The following is a 16,630-nucleotide window of genomic DNA, read 5'->3' as shown; positions in this document are numbered from 1 at the left end:
AATAAAGGCAAACCTCCAAAATGGGATAAATTTTGACCACAACCTGTTATATGTGCATTGCATTGAGAGTAGGGTTGGGATCTTGACCCTTTATAGGGTTGTAACTTCTTAGTTTCCTGTAAGTTGTTTTTGTCACGCATATCTGCAGAGCCAGTTTCTGCTTTGTGCACCAGTGGTGTGTTTATCTTTAAAATTCTAATTTCAAGTTTTAGTGTTCGCAGTGATGGATGTATTTGAGCTTGATTTTTCTTGATAATGGAGCTAAGGTTGGAGGATGTTCTTGTAAATTTAAGCAGATTTAAACTTATTCTTCATTAGTAACCTTCACATTGATGAATAATACCTTTGGATAATCAGAATATAATACCTTGTATATCAATAGTGCCTTTCATCCAAGTATTTGAAAGCTTGTGACCATATTAATTAACCTTTTCAAATATATTATGCCTGTTTTTGTAGATGAATAAACTGAGACCTTGAGCTGAACGCTATCGTGCAGCTAATCTGAAGCAGTCAGAAATAAAATCCAGAAGTCCTCTTCTCCCCCTCCCTCCTACTCCCCCACACCCCCCCGCAGACACTGCTCTGATCAGCTGTTCGTCTTGCTACCTTTCAATTGTAGAGTCACTTCTTAACCTAACGTTAAATGTTCCATTACAGGACTTCTACAGTGCAAAAGGTGTAACATCCATATCTGTACAGTCCATGTGGACTGTATCTTAGTAGAAGTCAAATACTATTAAAAATGACTAAAAGTTGTTAAGGGAGAGTGATCCTGGAAGAGCAGTTTAGTTTTGACCACTAAACAGCTGTAAATTTAAATGTATTAATACACTTTAAAAAACCCCACAGACCATTATTCTTTTACTGTAGTGGCAGTCTTTTTTTAAATTGGCTATGACATTTTAAGCATATTAATATCTATTTGCATGCACTGGTTAGGGATTTTGCAGGTACCTGTACAGTCTTGTGTGTGCATTTATTGGACCCTTTTCTAAACTTGTTCTTTGTCTCAGAGTGGAAAGATGCAAACTTCTATTTGAGTAGCCTATTTAAAAACTTGTTAGTAACTTGTAGTAGTGGGGTACACTAAAACACTTTTTTTTTTTTTAAATAAGATTATTGCTTCAGCAAATTACATGCTCTCAGAACTCTTCCAGTTAGATGAGCCTAAAAAAGAAGGTGCAGAGTTTCCTTTAAATGGGAACTCTGATGAAAGTTATAGTGAAGAGGAAGAAGAAATGCCGGATAGTGATGAAAATGGTTCCTACAGCACCAGCTCCGATCCACCAGATGACAATAAAGCAGTAGCTGTAATCAAATCTGTTGGAGAGTTATCAGTACCAGAAAAATATAAATCTATTCACCAAATACGGGTAAGTTACTAACAAGCTGTGCTGAATTTAAGAGGGTGGGAGGGGGAAACTTGAAATGAACATAGTGCGACTTGTATTGTCAAAATATAGTTAACTGGGAGCAGTTCCTTTTATTAAAAAAGGAACTGTCTAAAGACCTTTATGCCACCAGTTATTTGTGTACCTCAGATGAATTGGAATATTGGCAGAAAGGAAATAAAAACTTTGGGCCGAATTGTGGCTCTCTGAGTTTTATCCTATTGCAGATGCAAATGAATATTGTTTTTGTTTTATTATCTTGTGTGTGTATTCTACTTGCCTGTTAATTTCTGCATAGCCACCTATAGAGAAATTACTCATCCTTGTTGTAGGAATATTCTGAATATGGAATGGTACTTAACAGCTGTTGAGAATTAAGGGCGGTCCATACTAAAACATGTGGTTTACCAGCATATCTCTGGAATGTACCTTAACAGCTTGACATGCAGAGAATCTGAGTGTTACCTCCCCACAAAACCATGGAGTTACTCCTCAGCTCCCTCCTTGTCCGCTCTCAGAATTTAGGAATCTTTGTTTAAAAGTTTGGTTGTGTTGAAGCCATTCTGAGGGAAGAAATCTTACCTTGTGCCCCACTTACGGGTATGAAAAGATGAATTAGGCAGCGTTAGTGTAAGCCATAATGCTGTCTGCATGCACCTCAGTCATAAATTTTCCAAAAACTTGTCTGGTATATGCTTCCATAATATGTAGATGAACAAAAATATAATGCAATTACCATCTGTCAGACTTCACCAAAGCCGCTTTTCATTAGTACAATATCTAAAACAACCAAATAATGTGAAACTGAGTTTTGTCATTTAGCTCCCAAATGTTAACAAGGTTTCACTTTGCCTCTTGACAGTTAATTAAGCCATATCTGTGGCAGTGAAGCGCTTGATTGCCTCATGCTTAGTTATCCTTCTGCAACATGTATATCATATCAAAAAGGTTGACTTTTCTTACAAGTCCCTATGCCAAATAACCGAAAGAGACTGATATTCTGCAAAATCAATCACCCATGGTGGTTGATATGCTGCAAGCTTTAGTACTTCAAGGCCCCACTGCTGAAAATGTAGCACCCTGTTGGTGGTAGAAGCCCTACACTGATTTTTCTTCTTAAAACTCAGATTCATAACTGGAGAGTACTGCACTTCTATTTGCAGGGTTTGGATTGATATTACACTGGCAGGATTTCATCTTTCTCCCATACTAAAAGTTGGTCAATGAAGATTGTTCCTGTCATTTAGAAAAGATGGTTAGGGTGAAATTCATCCCTCGTTGCACAGTTAGAGTAATGGGTTATGTGGAAGGAAATAGAATTTACACACCTGCCCGCCTGCTCCCTCCCTTACCTCCTTCTAGGGTGTGGGGCTTCATTGCAGTCACTGTATGGCTGCTTTTCTGGAAAAAGGCTGCTTTCCTTCTGTGGCCCTTATTTTAGGATTTTGGGTCACTAAAACAAACTGGTTATGAATTTTGGTCAGTTTTGGTAAATCTAGTTAAACCCTACAATGACAGTATCTTCAGTTCCTGAAGTAAAGGAAAGAAATGTTGAGGTCTAGATATAGTATGAAGTTTAACATATTTCATGAATGGCCTTCATTATAGTTTAACATATCCCAATAAACTGGATTTTGCTGTCTATCTTTTAAAGCTTCGTAGTTAGTTTGCTTGTATTTTTTTTAAGTAGCTCTGCCTTCCTAAAATTTTTTTTTTAATTAAGCCTAGTTGTGCATTTCCTGTTTGCCATGACACTGAGGAACGGTGTAGACTTGTGCTCAGCTATGTTCTAGAGGTAAGTTTCCTAATGCTGTTGTGTTTTGGTATGTTTATATTTAGTTCACCTTCCAAGTAAATACTTAATGAAAGGCTTTTTCTTTTTAAAGGGCTTGAAATCTGTTGACAGCAGCATTAAAAAAGATGGTGACCTCCCTGCAGCCGACCCCACCACCCCAATCCCATTAAAATACGAAGATGAATCCACGAGTGGTGGTCCTGAGTGTCTGGAAAAACAGATGGCTTTGTTTTTAGACAAAAGTAAGCTGAATTGTTTTGCAAATAGGACCTTTTCAATGGCACAGCACACTGCTGCTATTTTATTTTGATCGTCTAAACAATGTACTTGTAAATCATCAATTACGCCATGCACTGAAAAAGCAAAAAAGGATATTGCACACAAACAGAAGTGGAGAATATAGGCCTCTCCTTTTAAATATGAAAAGAAACAGGACAGTAGGGATTCTTTTAGCATATTAAAGATCCTTTTATAGTAAGTACATAAGGTTACTGCATTTTATTTAGATGTGGCTTGCCACTGGCTTCCATAAAGATTTCATTTTGTTCATAGATTGTGATGTAGTGCCCCCTTTAGATTTTTTTTTTGGCAGCTTTAGGTTTTGTCACTTAGATATTATCTTTATAAGACTATGGATTTTGGCAATAATTTTAGTGTCAACATCGTGCTCATTGCTGTGCTACACATGCGCATGTTGCCAACGTATAAAACATTAACAAGGATATTATTTGCTTGCCTTGCAGTTATAATTCTGCCTTTTATGCAAGAACTGTAGGAAATATTTGAATAAAAATGTCTTAGTTGAGTGTGTTTTAAATCACTAAAGCTGCAATAGCCTGCATTTACTGCTTCACCATAGTATCGGAGCACCTTACTATAGTGTTCTGGCTCTATGTAAAAGAGCAATAAGACACAGTTGTCCTATAACTATAATTCAAAAAACAAATGTAGGGGTTCTTAGATGTGTAATTAAAATTTAACTTTTAGTTGGAGTTTCCTTCCATTAATCCAGTAGTTTAGTTGAAAGCTGAATTGGCTGCTAAATTTTTTTTTCTGGGAGCTGAAAATGACAAGGTATTTAAGAGTTAACTTTTTAGAATATATATTAAACATTGAAATCTAGCTTTAAATACCTATATTGTGGTAGATGAAATACTAAGAAGATTATTGCCATGAAGGTAGGTAGTGACTATTGCTTCCAAGATATAAAATAATACTGCTATGCTTTGCCAACTCTCAAACCAAAAATGTATAATAAAATTTCCCAAGTCTTTCTTAATGAATAATCACGGGAAAGGTCTACTATTTCTCCTCCAACTTTAATTTACAGCCGATGGTGTCACTTGGAAGTCGGTGACTTGTAGATCTGCAAAGGACATAGTGAGCGGTTTTTTCCCCATAATCGGTCCAGAATTTAAGACTAAATATACCACCAAATAGCTGCATTACAATCTGAGCTAGGATAAACACCTAAGCAGTACCTCTGATTTAAGTCTCCCTTTTCAACTTTTGATAGCAGCAAAAGGAACTGACTCAAGTCTTTCAGAGTACCAGCTAGTGTTTGGATAATAGAGATTGAATTTAAACTAGACCAAGAAATTTCGAAGATATGTGAGAAACAAAGTTTCTCCCTTTATTGTACCTATGCTTTTGTTGTGCAAAACGTGTAGTATCATGCTCCTCCTGAAATCTTTCCCATACATGAAGAAAGAGTTGGGGGAGGCAGGATTAACAGTAGTTTTCCCTCAAATTTAATGTTTTAAAAAGAACCTTTGCTGACACCCACTGCACTGTGTCTGACTGTTTAGGTTGTCTGTATGATGTATCATACTTGTCCAGAAAGAGAGGTGTGCTCTTCTCCAGGCTGACTTAACGATGTGATCCTATAAGCCAGACCCTGGGGTCTGCCTTCCTGTACAGAAATGAGTCTCTGGCCTGAATATTGTAGAACTTTATCTGCTTCAAAGCCCCCTGAACTGGTGCGGCAGAAGCCTTTGGTGCGAGGACCAGGGCCTTTGGCCCAAAGCAGTGGCGCATTCGGTCTGGTAGCAGGGCTACTCCAGCATCAAGGAAACAGACTCTTCTGATGAGGCTAAGGATGTCCTGGCACTAACAGGGTGGAAGATTTCAACAGTTCCTTCTTCCAGGCTGAAATTGGACAGTACAGTTTGTCGATTCTGAGCTAATATTAGGGTTGCAAGGATTCAGTACAAACCAAAAAAGTCACATTTGTGGATCTCGCTGCAGCCCCAGCTGTGGGGCAGGGCGCACAGTCCCAGCTCCATTCCCTGCTTCAGCAGTTGTCAACTGAAGCCAAAGAAGTCACTGAGGTTCTAGTCAAGTCATGGAATCCGTGACTGCCGTGACCTCTCTGACTAAATCGTATTCCTATGGATTAGATTTAAGATTTACTTATTTTATTTTTGTATTTATAGTGGGCTCATTTCAAAAGGATAAACATTCCAGTCAATCAGGAATGATTCCTGGATCCTGGCAGTATAAAATGAAACTCCAGCTGATTCTGAAGTCATCGAAGGCTTATTATGTTCTATCTGATGCTGCTATGAGTCTTCAGAAATACGGAAGAGCATTACGATACATTAAGTTAGCTTTACAGTGCCATGGTAAGTAATTGGAGTTCTTAAACAGTGCACATAGACAATGGCAAATACTTCTGCCGCACATTGAAAAAGTCTGTGGCATCGGAGGACTGAATTAGGCACATAAATCCCATGCTTTTAACAAATATATTATAATAAAGAACTGGCTTGGGCTAGTTGGACGCAGGGAAGCCTTTTAGTTTAGATCATAGGTTTCTTCTGTCTCATTCCCTTTGTCCCCATTACAAAATGATAACAATTTGCACAAGTGGCAGTTTCACTTTGAAGGCAGAGGGGCAGGAATCAGCGTATAGACTGGGACTTGAAGTCTGGTGCCTGGAATGTGTAGAAAGGCTAAAATAGCACCTTTATTCATTATATTTGGCTTGAGCTATTCTTACATATTCCTCATTTTCAGAAGTGCTATATTCACTCAGAAACTTTAAGTAGATACCCATAGAGTGGAGTGCGTTTCCAACTAATACTGAGACTTTGAGTAGAATGATGGAGAATATTCCGATTCTGTTTCCTGGTTATAACACTGAGAGTTTGAATAATCAGAAAATATAATAGCTTTAAAGTGAAATTCTATTCTGTTTTTAAAAAAAAAAAAAGTGCATTGTGCTTTGCCAAATTCATTGTTGTTCAGTGAATTGAGATCAAGCTCTATTTGTTAGTAAAAATATGTGAGAGGAATAGTTTCTCATTGTCATCCCTAGAAAATCAGTCTGAGATTTGAAAGTCAAACTCTTCTTCCTCGTACATCATCGTTAGTAATAAAAAATTCTGTAGGCCAAATCCTGCCTTCAGTTATACGTGTGAAAATCCTATTGTCTTCAGTGGTTTTACACAGTTATAACTGAGGGCAGGTTTAGACCTTGCATTTGTAGGTTAGTTAACAGTTCTGTGTGAGCAGGGATAGAATTCAGTCTATCCTCCTTATCTGTAATTGCTGTGCAGTTGTAACAGGGATAAAAAGTAGTACCTGACTCAAACTACACATACAGGGATCAGAACTGTTGTGTAAGATGTCACCAGTCTTACATGGTCACTCTTCTACGAATAGTAAAATTTGGGTTCTACATGTCTCAAATATCTTAGTGCTTAATTTTGCTTTCTTGGGTTCCCCCCCACCAGATACTTACTGCTGCCTCTGCACCAATATGCCTGCTGAAGTGCTACTGTTTCTTTGTCAATGTTTAACCCTTTGTGGTGATATCCAGCTAATGCTTGCCCAGAATGCAAACAACAGAGCTGCGTATCTTGAAGAATATAACTACCAAACAAAAGAAGATCACGAAATATTGCACAGTCTTCATAGAGAATCCAGCTGTCAAGGTATAACATCAAAATAATAATATATTTGGCTGAATTAGTGTGGTCCTATCTGCCAATACTTATCCCACAGTGTTTCCTCAGATTTTGGCAAAACAGTATAGTATATCACTCCTGAGGGTGGGGGAACCTTATGGTGCTTTGGTGCTGTTTCTTTCTTGTCAAAAAGAAAGCTGAACATAGAAATTAAAATAGCTTTTTAGGCATATGGCTTTTCTGGAGAGTATATGATAAAATCATGTACTTTAAATATATCTAGAGTTTAAAAAAAATTCTTCACATCTTTCAAGTAATGGCCAAATTCTGCCTTTCTTTAGGCTCTGTGGAACCCCTTTGATTTTTGGGCACAACTCAGTCATTTTTATCAAACCTTTACTATTACACTTTTTTCATAGTCCCTAAAATAAATAACATTTGTTTAGAAAGAATTTATAATTGACATGCAGTTTTTGCTGTTTGTTTTTCCAGTATTTGCATGGGCCACTGACTTGTCTACAGACTTGGAATGTCAGCTTTCGGTTAGCTGCAAGTGCTATGAGGCAGCTAATGAAATCTTGCTTTTTAGTAACTTAAAAAAACAAAATCCAGAGCAGCATACACAAGTACTGAAGAGGATGGGTAACATCAGAAATGAAATTGGAGTATTTTACATGAACCAGGCTGCTGCAGTGCAGACTGAGAGAGTGGGCAAGTATTTTTTTTTTCACTTGTTATACACTATTCTATTCAGGGGTTTACATCAAACAGTGTAACAGTAATTATCTTCAGCAACAGTATTTGAGAGATGTCACCTGAATTCTTTATTCCAGGAAGAAAGGGAATTTCAAAGAACTTCTTTGTAACAGATGCGCTCTCCTGTAGTTAATGGCATATTAGTGCTTCCATTATAAGCAGTGTTTTTCAGGGTACTCCACCTTACACGTGAACACCTTAGTCTGTACTAAAATATGGAATATAAGACTCTGGAGAAACTTTATAGTAGTTATAATTCCCTGGAAAAAATATGAATACTAGCACAATTGTCCTCACAAAAATGCCCAATTATAGTCAGGCTATTACTATAGGTAGGATATTATTGCCAAATTTCTGATTTGATGATTATTTTGCTGTCCTTTCTTTTTCTTTAACAAAATAATATTTAGCTGAAATCGAACCTTAATGTTAAACTGTAAGCAACTGGTTATTTAAACAAATTACTCATGGTTACTTCATAGCATAGTATCTGAGTTATTTCTGTCTACTTACAGTAGGAAAGAAGTGGTATCTGAGTACTTTGAGATAGCTGAGAAAATTGTCTTTTTAATGGTCATTGTCTTACCAGGTCTTTGTTAACTTTCAGTGGTTTTCGACTTAATGTTATCAGAAGGCACTGACTGTTTTCAGCAAGGCAGTACAGGGTAGCATCTGTTGACTTATTCAGAATTTCAACCACTTTGTGACACTAACCACAAAGCCTACATCATTGCTAGTTGCCAAAAGATAATGGATTAAGTTTTCCTTTGCTCTGGCCAAGACCGAGCCCTCTTGGTGAACTATTAAGTCTTCAGTCTTGACTTGTATGCTTTTCTGGAATTTAACACTATAGAAACATGAGAACAATAATTTAATATAGATGTTGATGGTTTAAAAATCTTTAAGAAGCTTGAATGAAATTGTAAGACCTTTTGCCCCCTCCCCCTCTTTTGATCTAGTGAGCAAAAGTGTATCTACAGCAGAGCAGCAACTGTGGAAGAAAAGCTTCTCTTGCTTTGAAGAAGGGATTCATAACTTTGAATCAATTGATGATGCAACCAATTCTGCCCTTCTTTTATGTAACACTGGAAGACTGATGCGAATTTGTGCTCAAGCACATTGTGCTGCCGGAGGAGATTTTAAGCGAGAATTTTCCCCAGAAGAGGCCCTTTACTATAATAAGGTAAAAGGCTTGTTGATCAGCTCGCAGTTCCTCGCTTAAAAGAATGGGCCTTGCTATTTTGCAGTGATTTCCTACTAAGCATGTGCGTAAAATAGATTTCTCTGGATGGATCATTTTCTGTAGTTCAGCATTTTCAAACTAATCTTTATTGTGGGGGAGTGGTGGATTGGCCTCTGGGTCAACTAGCAGACACATTATGACTATTTCAGGTGAAGCTTTAAATGTAGAAACTAAAAATATTTTGTGTATTGATTTCATATTAATTGAAAGTGTATAGGAAAATACCAAGAATAAACATAACTATGTAAAAATGCTCACTATGAAAAATAACAGGTATGTGTTTTGTCAGTTACAAAAAGTAAAGTTGATTGATTTTTTTTTTTTTTCCCCCTTCCCCTGACAAGCAGGGAGTTGCTCTCACAAATGCACACTTAATTTGTGAGAGCAATTTCTGTGAAGCAATGTGCCGATTTCAGTATATGCATACAGTCACTTACGCATAGACATTTACATTTGCAGTTACGCATTCAAATTAAGCATGAAGAGGCATGTCCGAGTTTAGAAAATCAGGCCCGTAGTATTTTGATTAGTAGTACTTTTTCCAGATCTGATCATCTTTAAAAAGATTGCCGTTTCCTTGCTTACCTTACGTTATACACACAATTTATCAGAGGTAAATAATTTTGATATTTCTTAACATATGTATTTCTGTTTGTCCTAGGCCTACAATGCCCCTTGTGCAGTGTTTTTGAATTATTACATGCAGCAGTAGTATTGGGACTTGGAAAGTGGTATTTAACAGATGACCTTAAACTAACATTTAACTCTTTTCAGAGTAACAGCCGTGTTAGTCTGTATTTGCAAAAAGAAAAGGAGTACTTGTGGCACCTTGGAGACTAACCAATTTATTTGAGCATAAGCTTTCGTGAGTTGCATCCGATGAAGTGAGCTGTAGCTCACGAAAGCTTATGCTCAAATAAATTGGTTAGTCTCTAAGGTGCCACAAGTACTCCTTTTCTTTTTATTTAACTCTTTAAACTACTTTTTTTTTCCTCTTTTTAGGAACCAAAAATTTTATATTTTAAACATTCAAAAAATGCATTCAAAATTGAGTTTTCAGATTAGCTATAAAACAGTCCTTAATGGATTTTAGGACCTCAGTGAAAGGAGAGCAAAAATTGTGAACATATCTGATGGAAACACTATAACCAATGAACTTAAAGATCACCCTTGCTATAGTTAAATATTGTCCTTTTTAGATTTTGCATCATTCATTTAATGATTGGACAGATCCCGAAGCTACTAGGAGAAGCTGGGGACATTCAGTCTTCTCCATCTCATTGCTAACTGATTGGTAAAGATCTCAGAAGAAAATATCTTAAGTAGCACTTTTAATTCAAAAGGATTCTCAGGGCTTCCTAAAGTACATAGAAGACCACTGATATACTGTTAAAGTAGAACTTGACAGCACTTTTTAAGATAGAGGGACCTTTTTGTCCTGAACACTGGGACTGAACCCTCCAACTCTTGTGAATAATGCTATGGAATCTTTAGTATCTGTATAAACAAGTCCTCAGTGTGTTAGGTCTTGGGCAGAAATCCTCCTGGCCTCAGAGCTCAAAATATCTGAACTGGACAGTTCATTTTTGCAGGAAAAAGAGCTGGATAGCCTTTGCAGCCTCCTGTACATAAAGCTTGGCTCTGAAGCAGTGTCTTTGCAGTATCATGTTGGAGGTAGGCTTATGGGTGGACAGGGAAGCTGGATGGACCATGACTAGGGAGTGTCTAAAGTACACCACATGTCCCATGTTTGTGGGGGCTAGTTGCTCATTGTATAATGTACTCTGCTTCCAGGATTGGGTGGATTCTGTCCCTTCCCGTGTGTAGCTACCTTGTACCAAGGCCTCCCTTCTACACAGGAGATAAGGATTTCATCCTTATTGCTTAATTTTGCTTCCATTTCCATACCTGCACACTGTAATGTAAACGTAATTTGTGTTGTGTATATTTTTAGTCTGAATTAAACTCCAATTTTGTATTTGCATGGTATTGCCCGTTGTTAGATGTAGGAGATGCATGATTTAAATAGATTACAAAAATGGTTCTGAGGAAAATGCTAAGAAAATGTCCAGATGAGTTGTGAAATGCTTCCGTATTAGAATGAATAAAGCATACTGGATTGTTGCCACTCACTATACTATAAACCCATGTCAATAACTACTACTTTACAACATGTTTATAGGCTATTGATTACTATCTGAAGGCTTTAAGATCACTGGGCAAAAGAGAGATGCATCCAGCAGTTTGGGATTCTGTGAACTGGGAACTGTCCACTACCCATTTTACTATGGCAACTTTGCAGCAGGATTATGCACCATTATCTAGAAAGGCTCAGGAACAGGTAATGAAGGAGGATTTGTAACAACATCCACTGAAACAAACCATTCTTCAGTTTTTTGTGGAGAACAAGCAGAATGGTAGAGAACTCCTGCTCTGAGCCAAAGTAGATACATAACTTGTAAATCTTCATATGATTAAAAACTGTTGTGTAGCAGTTATTGCTAACAGAATATGGCACATTAAGAAGAGTACACTGTAAAATGGTTATATTGTCGTATCTTTTTTTTCTTTTGTAGAAACTAAAATATAAAGTGCTATGTAAACATCTACAACCTGTTCTTTTATATTGGGTCTTCATGATTTCAAAGTAAATGTTTTGACACTGCATCGTGAAATCTTGTTTTTGTAGATAGAGAAGGAAGTTAGTGAGGCCATGATGAAATCTTTGAAATACTGTGATGTTGATACAGAGTCTGCACGACAACCCCTCTGCCAGTATCGGGCTGCAACTATTCACCACAGACTGGCTTCCATGTATCACAGTTGCTTGAGAAACCAGGTAATAGTCCAGAATATTGAGTTGCATTATAGATTTTTTTTTTTCTTGTATGCTGTAATTTATGCTCTGTATCTTCTTAGCATATGCGCAACATGTCTCAGGTGGCACATGACCAGGAGTCGTCATCAGATTTGGTCCACTCATTAGCTTCCCCGGCTTAGGCTGGGTACTGACTAGGAGTGCTGTGTGTGTGTGTGTACACAAATATAAATACAGTGTGTCCATTATACTCCTGTTTATCTGAAACCCTATTATCCAAACATCTGCATTATCAAATCCCTTCCTTGTTCATCATGTATCTCATGCTGGGGGACAAGGAAGGGATTTGGATAATGCAGCATTTCGGATAATAGAGCAGAAACCCCTGGCCAGGACCAAGAGGAGGACGGTGAACCTGGCCATGAGGGAGGCCCCCTGCTGCTGAATGGCTCCTGCAGCAGTGCAGAGAGCGCTCTGCAGCCCCTGTCATAGGAGTGTCAGCAGGGGCATGACAGCAGAGCTGTAGAGGGCTTCGTGTCCTGCCACAGGGCTAGTGATAGCTAAGATGCGGTAGGGGGAAGCTGTGGTCTTGGAAGGGAGAGCAGAGTCCTGGCTGGGGGTAGGAGAATTCTGTTCTGCCCACATCTGATGAATGTAGGGATCTCGTGACAGTGCAGGGATCCCTCTGCAGCCATGCTGTTATGGAAGTGAGTGAGCTGGGTAGAGCAGAAAATCCAGGGTAAGACTGCAAGGAGGAGGATGAGCCCCTGGTTACAGGGAAGGCCGCCTCGCTGCTGAATGGCTCCTGCTCTCTCGATTATCTGAACACCTGATTAACCTAATAATCCGTGCCCTCCATGCTAGTCAGATAATGGAGAGTATGCAGTGTGTGTGTGTGTATATATACATGTGTGTGATATTTTTAATGATTGTAATCTGAAGTGGATTTTTGTTTACAAATCCTGACCTATGACATTTACTAGCTCTTTGAAGCAAGGGCTGTCACGGTGTTTGCATGCTGCCTAATTCAATGAGGCCCAACCTGGTCATGGCCTCTAGCATTACCACGGTATAAAAGTTTAATAAGACACATTCTGATCTCTTTGAAGACTGGCAGTTTCTTTGCCTTCTATGGCATTTATCCAATTTTATTTATTTACTTATTTTTGCTGAAGGTTGGTATTCATAGCAGTGGGTTGTTTTGCTTATCACATAAAGAAATGGTGGTTTAAAAAGTGCTTGTTGCTTTCTAACTTTATTTTGCTTTTGCACACACACTACACTGTTTTACATATGGATTCAAATTGTGGTTACATAAAGCAGTAGATTCAGAGATTAATTTAGGATTGTACACATAAATCTTCAGTGGACATACTAATATATAATTATAATGTTAAACATGGGAATGTCTGTATACTTTTGGTTTGATGTTTTCTCAAAGAAGTTAAATGTCATGACTCATTTCAGTTTTTCAATATTATATAAAGAAAAGCCAATTTCATTATATGAAAACAACAACAACGCAGAGTTGTAGGCTTGAAACATTAAGCAGTCAGAAGCATGCAGAGTTGCAGACTACTAGTCCAGGTCCGTTTTGCCACGCAGCATTCTGGAGCAGAAGACCAACTCTGGTGTAGTGGATAGACCAAACCTATTGCTCAGTTTTGAATGAATGTATCCAAAGTTTGAAAAGATTTGTCCTAAACTAGTGCTATGAAGTCAGATGGATTATCATCATTCTTCAGATTTTTCCACCTTTGTTACAGCGGAAACTTTTTTCCTTGATAATGGGTGAGAACATTTGTTTTTGGATTCAGAGCTTCTACTTTAATTCAAGTAAAGGGAGAAAGTTATAATTTTTGTTGAGCAGCCACTGCTTTGCAATTTCTTCTTGTTCAGCTGAGCATTTCTTTCCTGTGTGTATTGGATGAAGGAGGATGGGCAAGATGTGTGGAGGAGTAATTGCCTCATGCAATCTCTTGTACTTTTGCTTTGTGTGGTGCAAGATCTTCATTCATCAGTAGATCAATCATTGTTCACATACAACAGCAATTGTTGATATGTCTCTTTGGGATGTGTCAAGTGCCACAGCAACTGGTTTCAATTGACCGAGGTCTTTGCTTCTTGGTAAATTCCTTAATTATTAATTATACTGTCCACTTTGTCTTCACGGTCTGCCTCATAATCACTCCTAATCCTGAAATAATGCAGCCAGTTTTTAATGTGTTTCCAGGCATGTCGTTTGACTGTTTCATCATGTGTCACCAGGAATTTGGGGTTTTACAGATGCTTGGCCTTTTAACTAGGCTACAGGCTGATGGTGATTACAGATTTTTATTTTTTTGTAAATCTACAACATTTACACCAAATGATTTGATGAGTCTTGTCCAAGTGGATTTAGCCATTGTGATGCACATCAGTACGTAACCCATATGTCTTGTTCCAAATCGCTTCCCATACTTTGCATCTTTTTCTGTGTCTGTCAAGTAGCTCTTTGCATCACAATCATGCAGTCATTTGTTAATGCCTTGGCTTCTCTTGTCAGTGTCGCACAGTACTTCCCAGTCTTATTGCTTCCACTATCAACCACTGATGCAGAAACCACAGTATTCCCTATCTGCACACAGTTAGCTATCACCGGGTCATTGTGAACATTACTCCAGCTATCTTGTAATAATGTAACTGCTTTTTCATGTATTTCATTGAGTGTTTCCACACTCAAGTTGTCAGTAACTGCGTCTAACCGTTCATCTACTACCTGCTTTCAATTGAGTGCTTTGTAGCCTGGCCTGAGACAGCTGATCATTCCTTGAAAACAGAAAAGGTCAGTAACAGAAAAGGAAATATTACAGTGTGATAGAGTGCTGGGCGCTAGCAGATAAGCCAGCACTCTGATCGCTTTGGCACCCATTAATGTGGGGAAGCATGGGGGAGCTAAAGAATTAATTAGCACACCAGCTAAAGATTGATAAAAAGAGACAGGAAGGAAATGCTAAGGGGTGGGGGAGGGAGAGGAGAGGAACAGGGATTGCCATCAGTCTAGGCTCAGCTATCTCAGAGAAGTTGGATGTCTGCTCCTCTCAGACCCTGAGGTAAGGGATTAAGATACAAAGGACATTGTAAATAGCATTGCTGCATGGAACTGTAAAGGTATTGCTGGAGGGAACATGAACATAAACTACATAATATTGCTACCTAACTGGCAGAGTCTGAGCAGGTTTCTGTGTTACCAGAGAGCAGGAGCGGAGCGTTTCCTGTTTTATTTATATAGCCGTAAAAATAGATAGATAAATGATTCTCCCCCCCCCAAGTTTCTTTCTGTTTTGGTTCTGAAAGAGTTTTTTGTTTTTAAAATCACATATGGATATGTTTGAGAAGTGATACTTCACCCTCATTGTCTTTGGGCGACGTGGATCTGGTTTTCTTTTGATGTACTTGGCAATGGCAGTGTAGTAGTAGTTGTACTTTCATCCTCAGTCTGATTCTGATACTCGCATACGTTTCAGCCAAAGTCAGTGGTTCTGGTGTCTTTATTCTTTCAACTGCATTTTGCTATAACATTTCTTCATATTGTCTGCCTTTCCACACACTTTTCCTTTTAATTTCTGTATCTAAGACTCTTTTTGCCATCTTCATGAACTTTCTCAGAATAGCCATGAATTGGGTCAAGTGGTCTTCCATCTTTGCTCCTGTTGGAATATTCTGACTTGAGTCCTCACTGAGTTCAGGTGAAGTAGTTGCACTCCAGCCAGCCAGATCAAGAGGCAGAGTACTAGACTGGGCAGTTTATCTCAAACAGAAACTGAAATTTCTGAATCTGGGAATTTCCCTTCTTAATTTGCTAAACAAACACATAATTTTCATTGCCGGACAAAGAAGGGGAATTCCCAGATTCAGAAGTTTTTCTTTGAGGTAGCAAAGATAATAGCATCAATCTAAAGTTGTATGCTATTTGTTTTATTTCCTTTAATTGAAATTACAGACTCTGTTACTGCAAAACTGTTATCAAATGGCTAAGTATTTTTCAGTAATTTTCATTAGTATATTCTAAGATTTTTTCCCTAGTTTAAATGAGTATTTACCAGCACACTCTCTTAAACTAGCTTTTCCTGGGAAATTGCCAACCCTGTATTTTTTTTTTCTTCCAAATTTCATAATTGTGGATTGAGCAGGGGAATGATTGTGGCTGTGATCTGCCCCCATAAGCAGTTTTTTCACTGCATCTGTTACCTGAATGCCTAAACACTTACTACATAATGTACTTCTGTTACAGGTTGGCGATGAGCATCAAAGGAAACAGCATCGAGTACTAGCTGAACTTCATTACAGTAAAGCAGTAAAGCTTTTTCAACTCCTAAAGGATGCACCCTGTGAGCTCCTTCGTGTGCAGTTGGAAAGAGTAGCATTTGCAGAGTTTCAGATGGCAAGTAAGTTGGACTACAAATAAAGAATCTCTGTGGGAGAATCTCAAAAAAGAGTAAAATTGTTACTGAGACAAGGTGGGTAATGTAATATCTTTTGCTGGACCATCTTCTGTTGGTGAAGGAGACAAGCTTTCAAGCCCAGACCTGAAGGAAGACCTCTGTGTAAGCTCGAAAGCTTATCTCTTTCACCAATAGAAGATGGTCCAGTAAAAGATATTCCTTAACTATCTTTTCTTTCTAATATCCTGGGACAAACATGGCCACAACAACACTAAAATTGTTACTGTCC

The 16,630-nt window shown here is 38.2% G+C and overlaps 1 protein-coding gene across 1 annotated transcript in view; it reads left to right on the top strand.

Moving 5' to 3' along the window:
• EDRF1 (erythroid differentiation regulatory factor 1) overlaps positions 1–16,630 on the top strand; it is a 48,059-nt gene that overhangs the window by 25,020 nt on the left and 6,409 nt on the right. The window contains 10 exon segments of the mRNA XM_084632953.1: positions 1,119–1,376; positions 3,118–3,189; positions 3,281–3,431; positions 5,625–5,813; positions 6,927–7,127; positions 7,593–7,811; positions 8,816–9,039; positions 11,282–11,440; positions 11,789–11,938; positions 16,191–16,344. Coding sequence (XP_084489079.1) covers positions 1,119–1,376; positions 3,118–3,189; positions 3,281–3,431; positions 5,625–5,813; positions 6,927–7,127; positions 7,593–7,811; positions 8,816–9,039; positions 11,282–11,440; positions 11,789–11,938; positions 16,191–16,344 — 1,777 coding nt within the window.

The sequence above is a fragment of the Lepidochelys olivacea genome (genome assembly GCF_965140295.1).
Source record: "Lepidochelys olivacea isolate rLepOli2 genome assembly, chromosome: 7".
Classification (NCBI taxonomy): Eukaryota; Metazoa; Chordata; order Testudines; family Cheloniidae; genus Lepidochelys; species Lepidochelys olivacea.
Note: the sequence above shows the minus strand (reverse complement) of the source record. Positions and strands in the feature narration are given on the sequence as shown.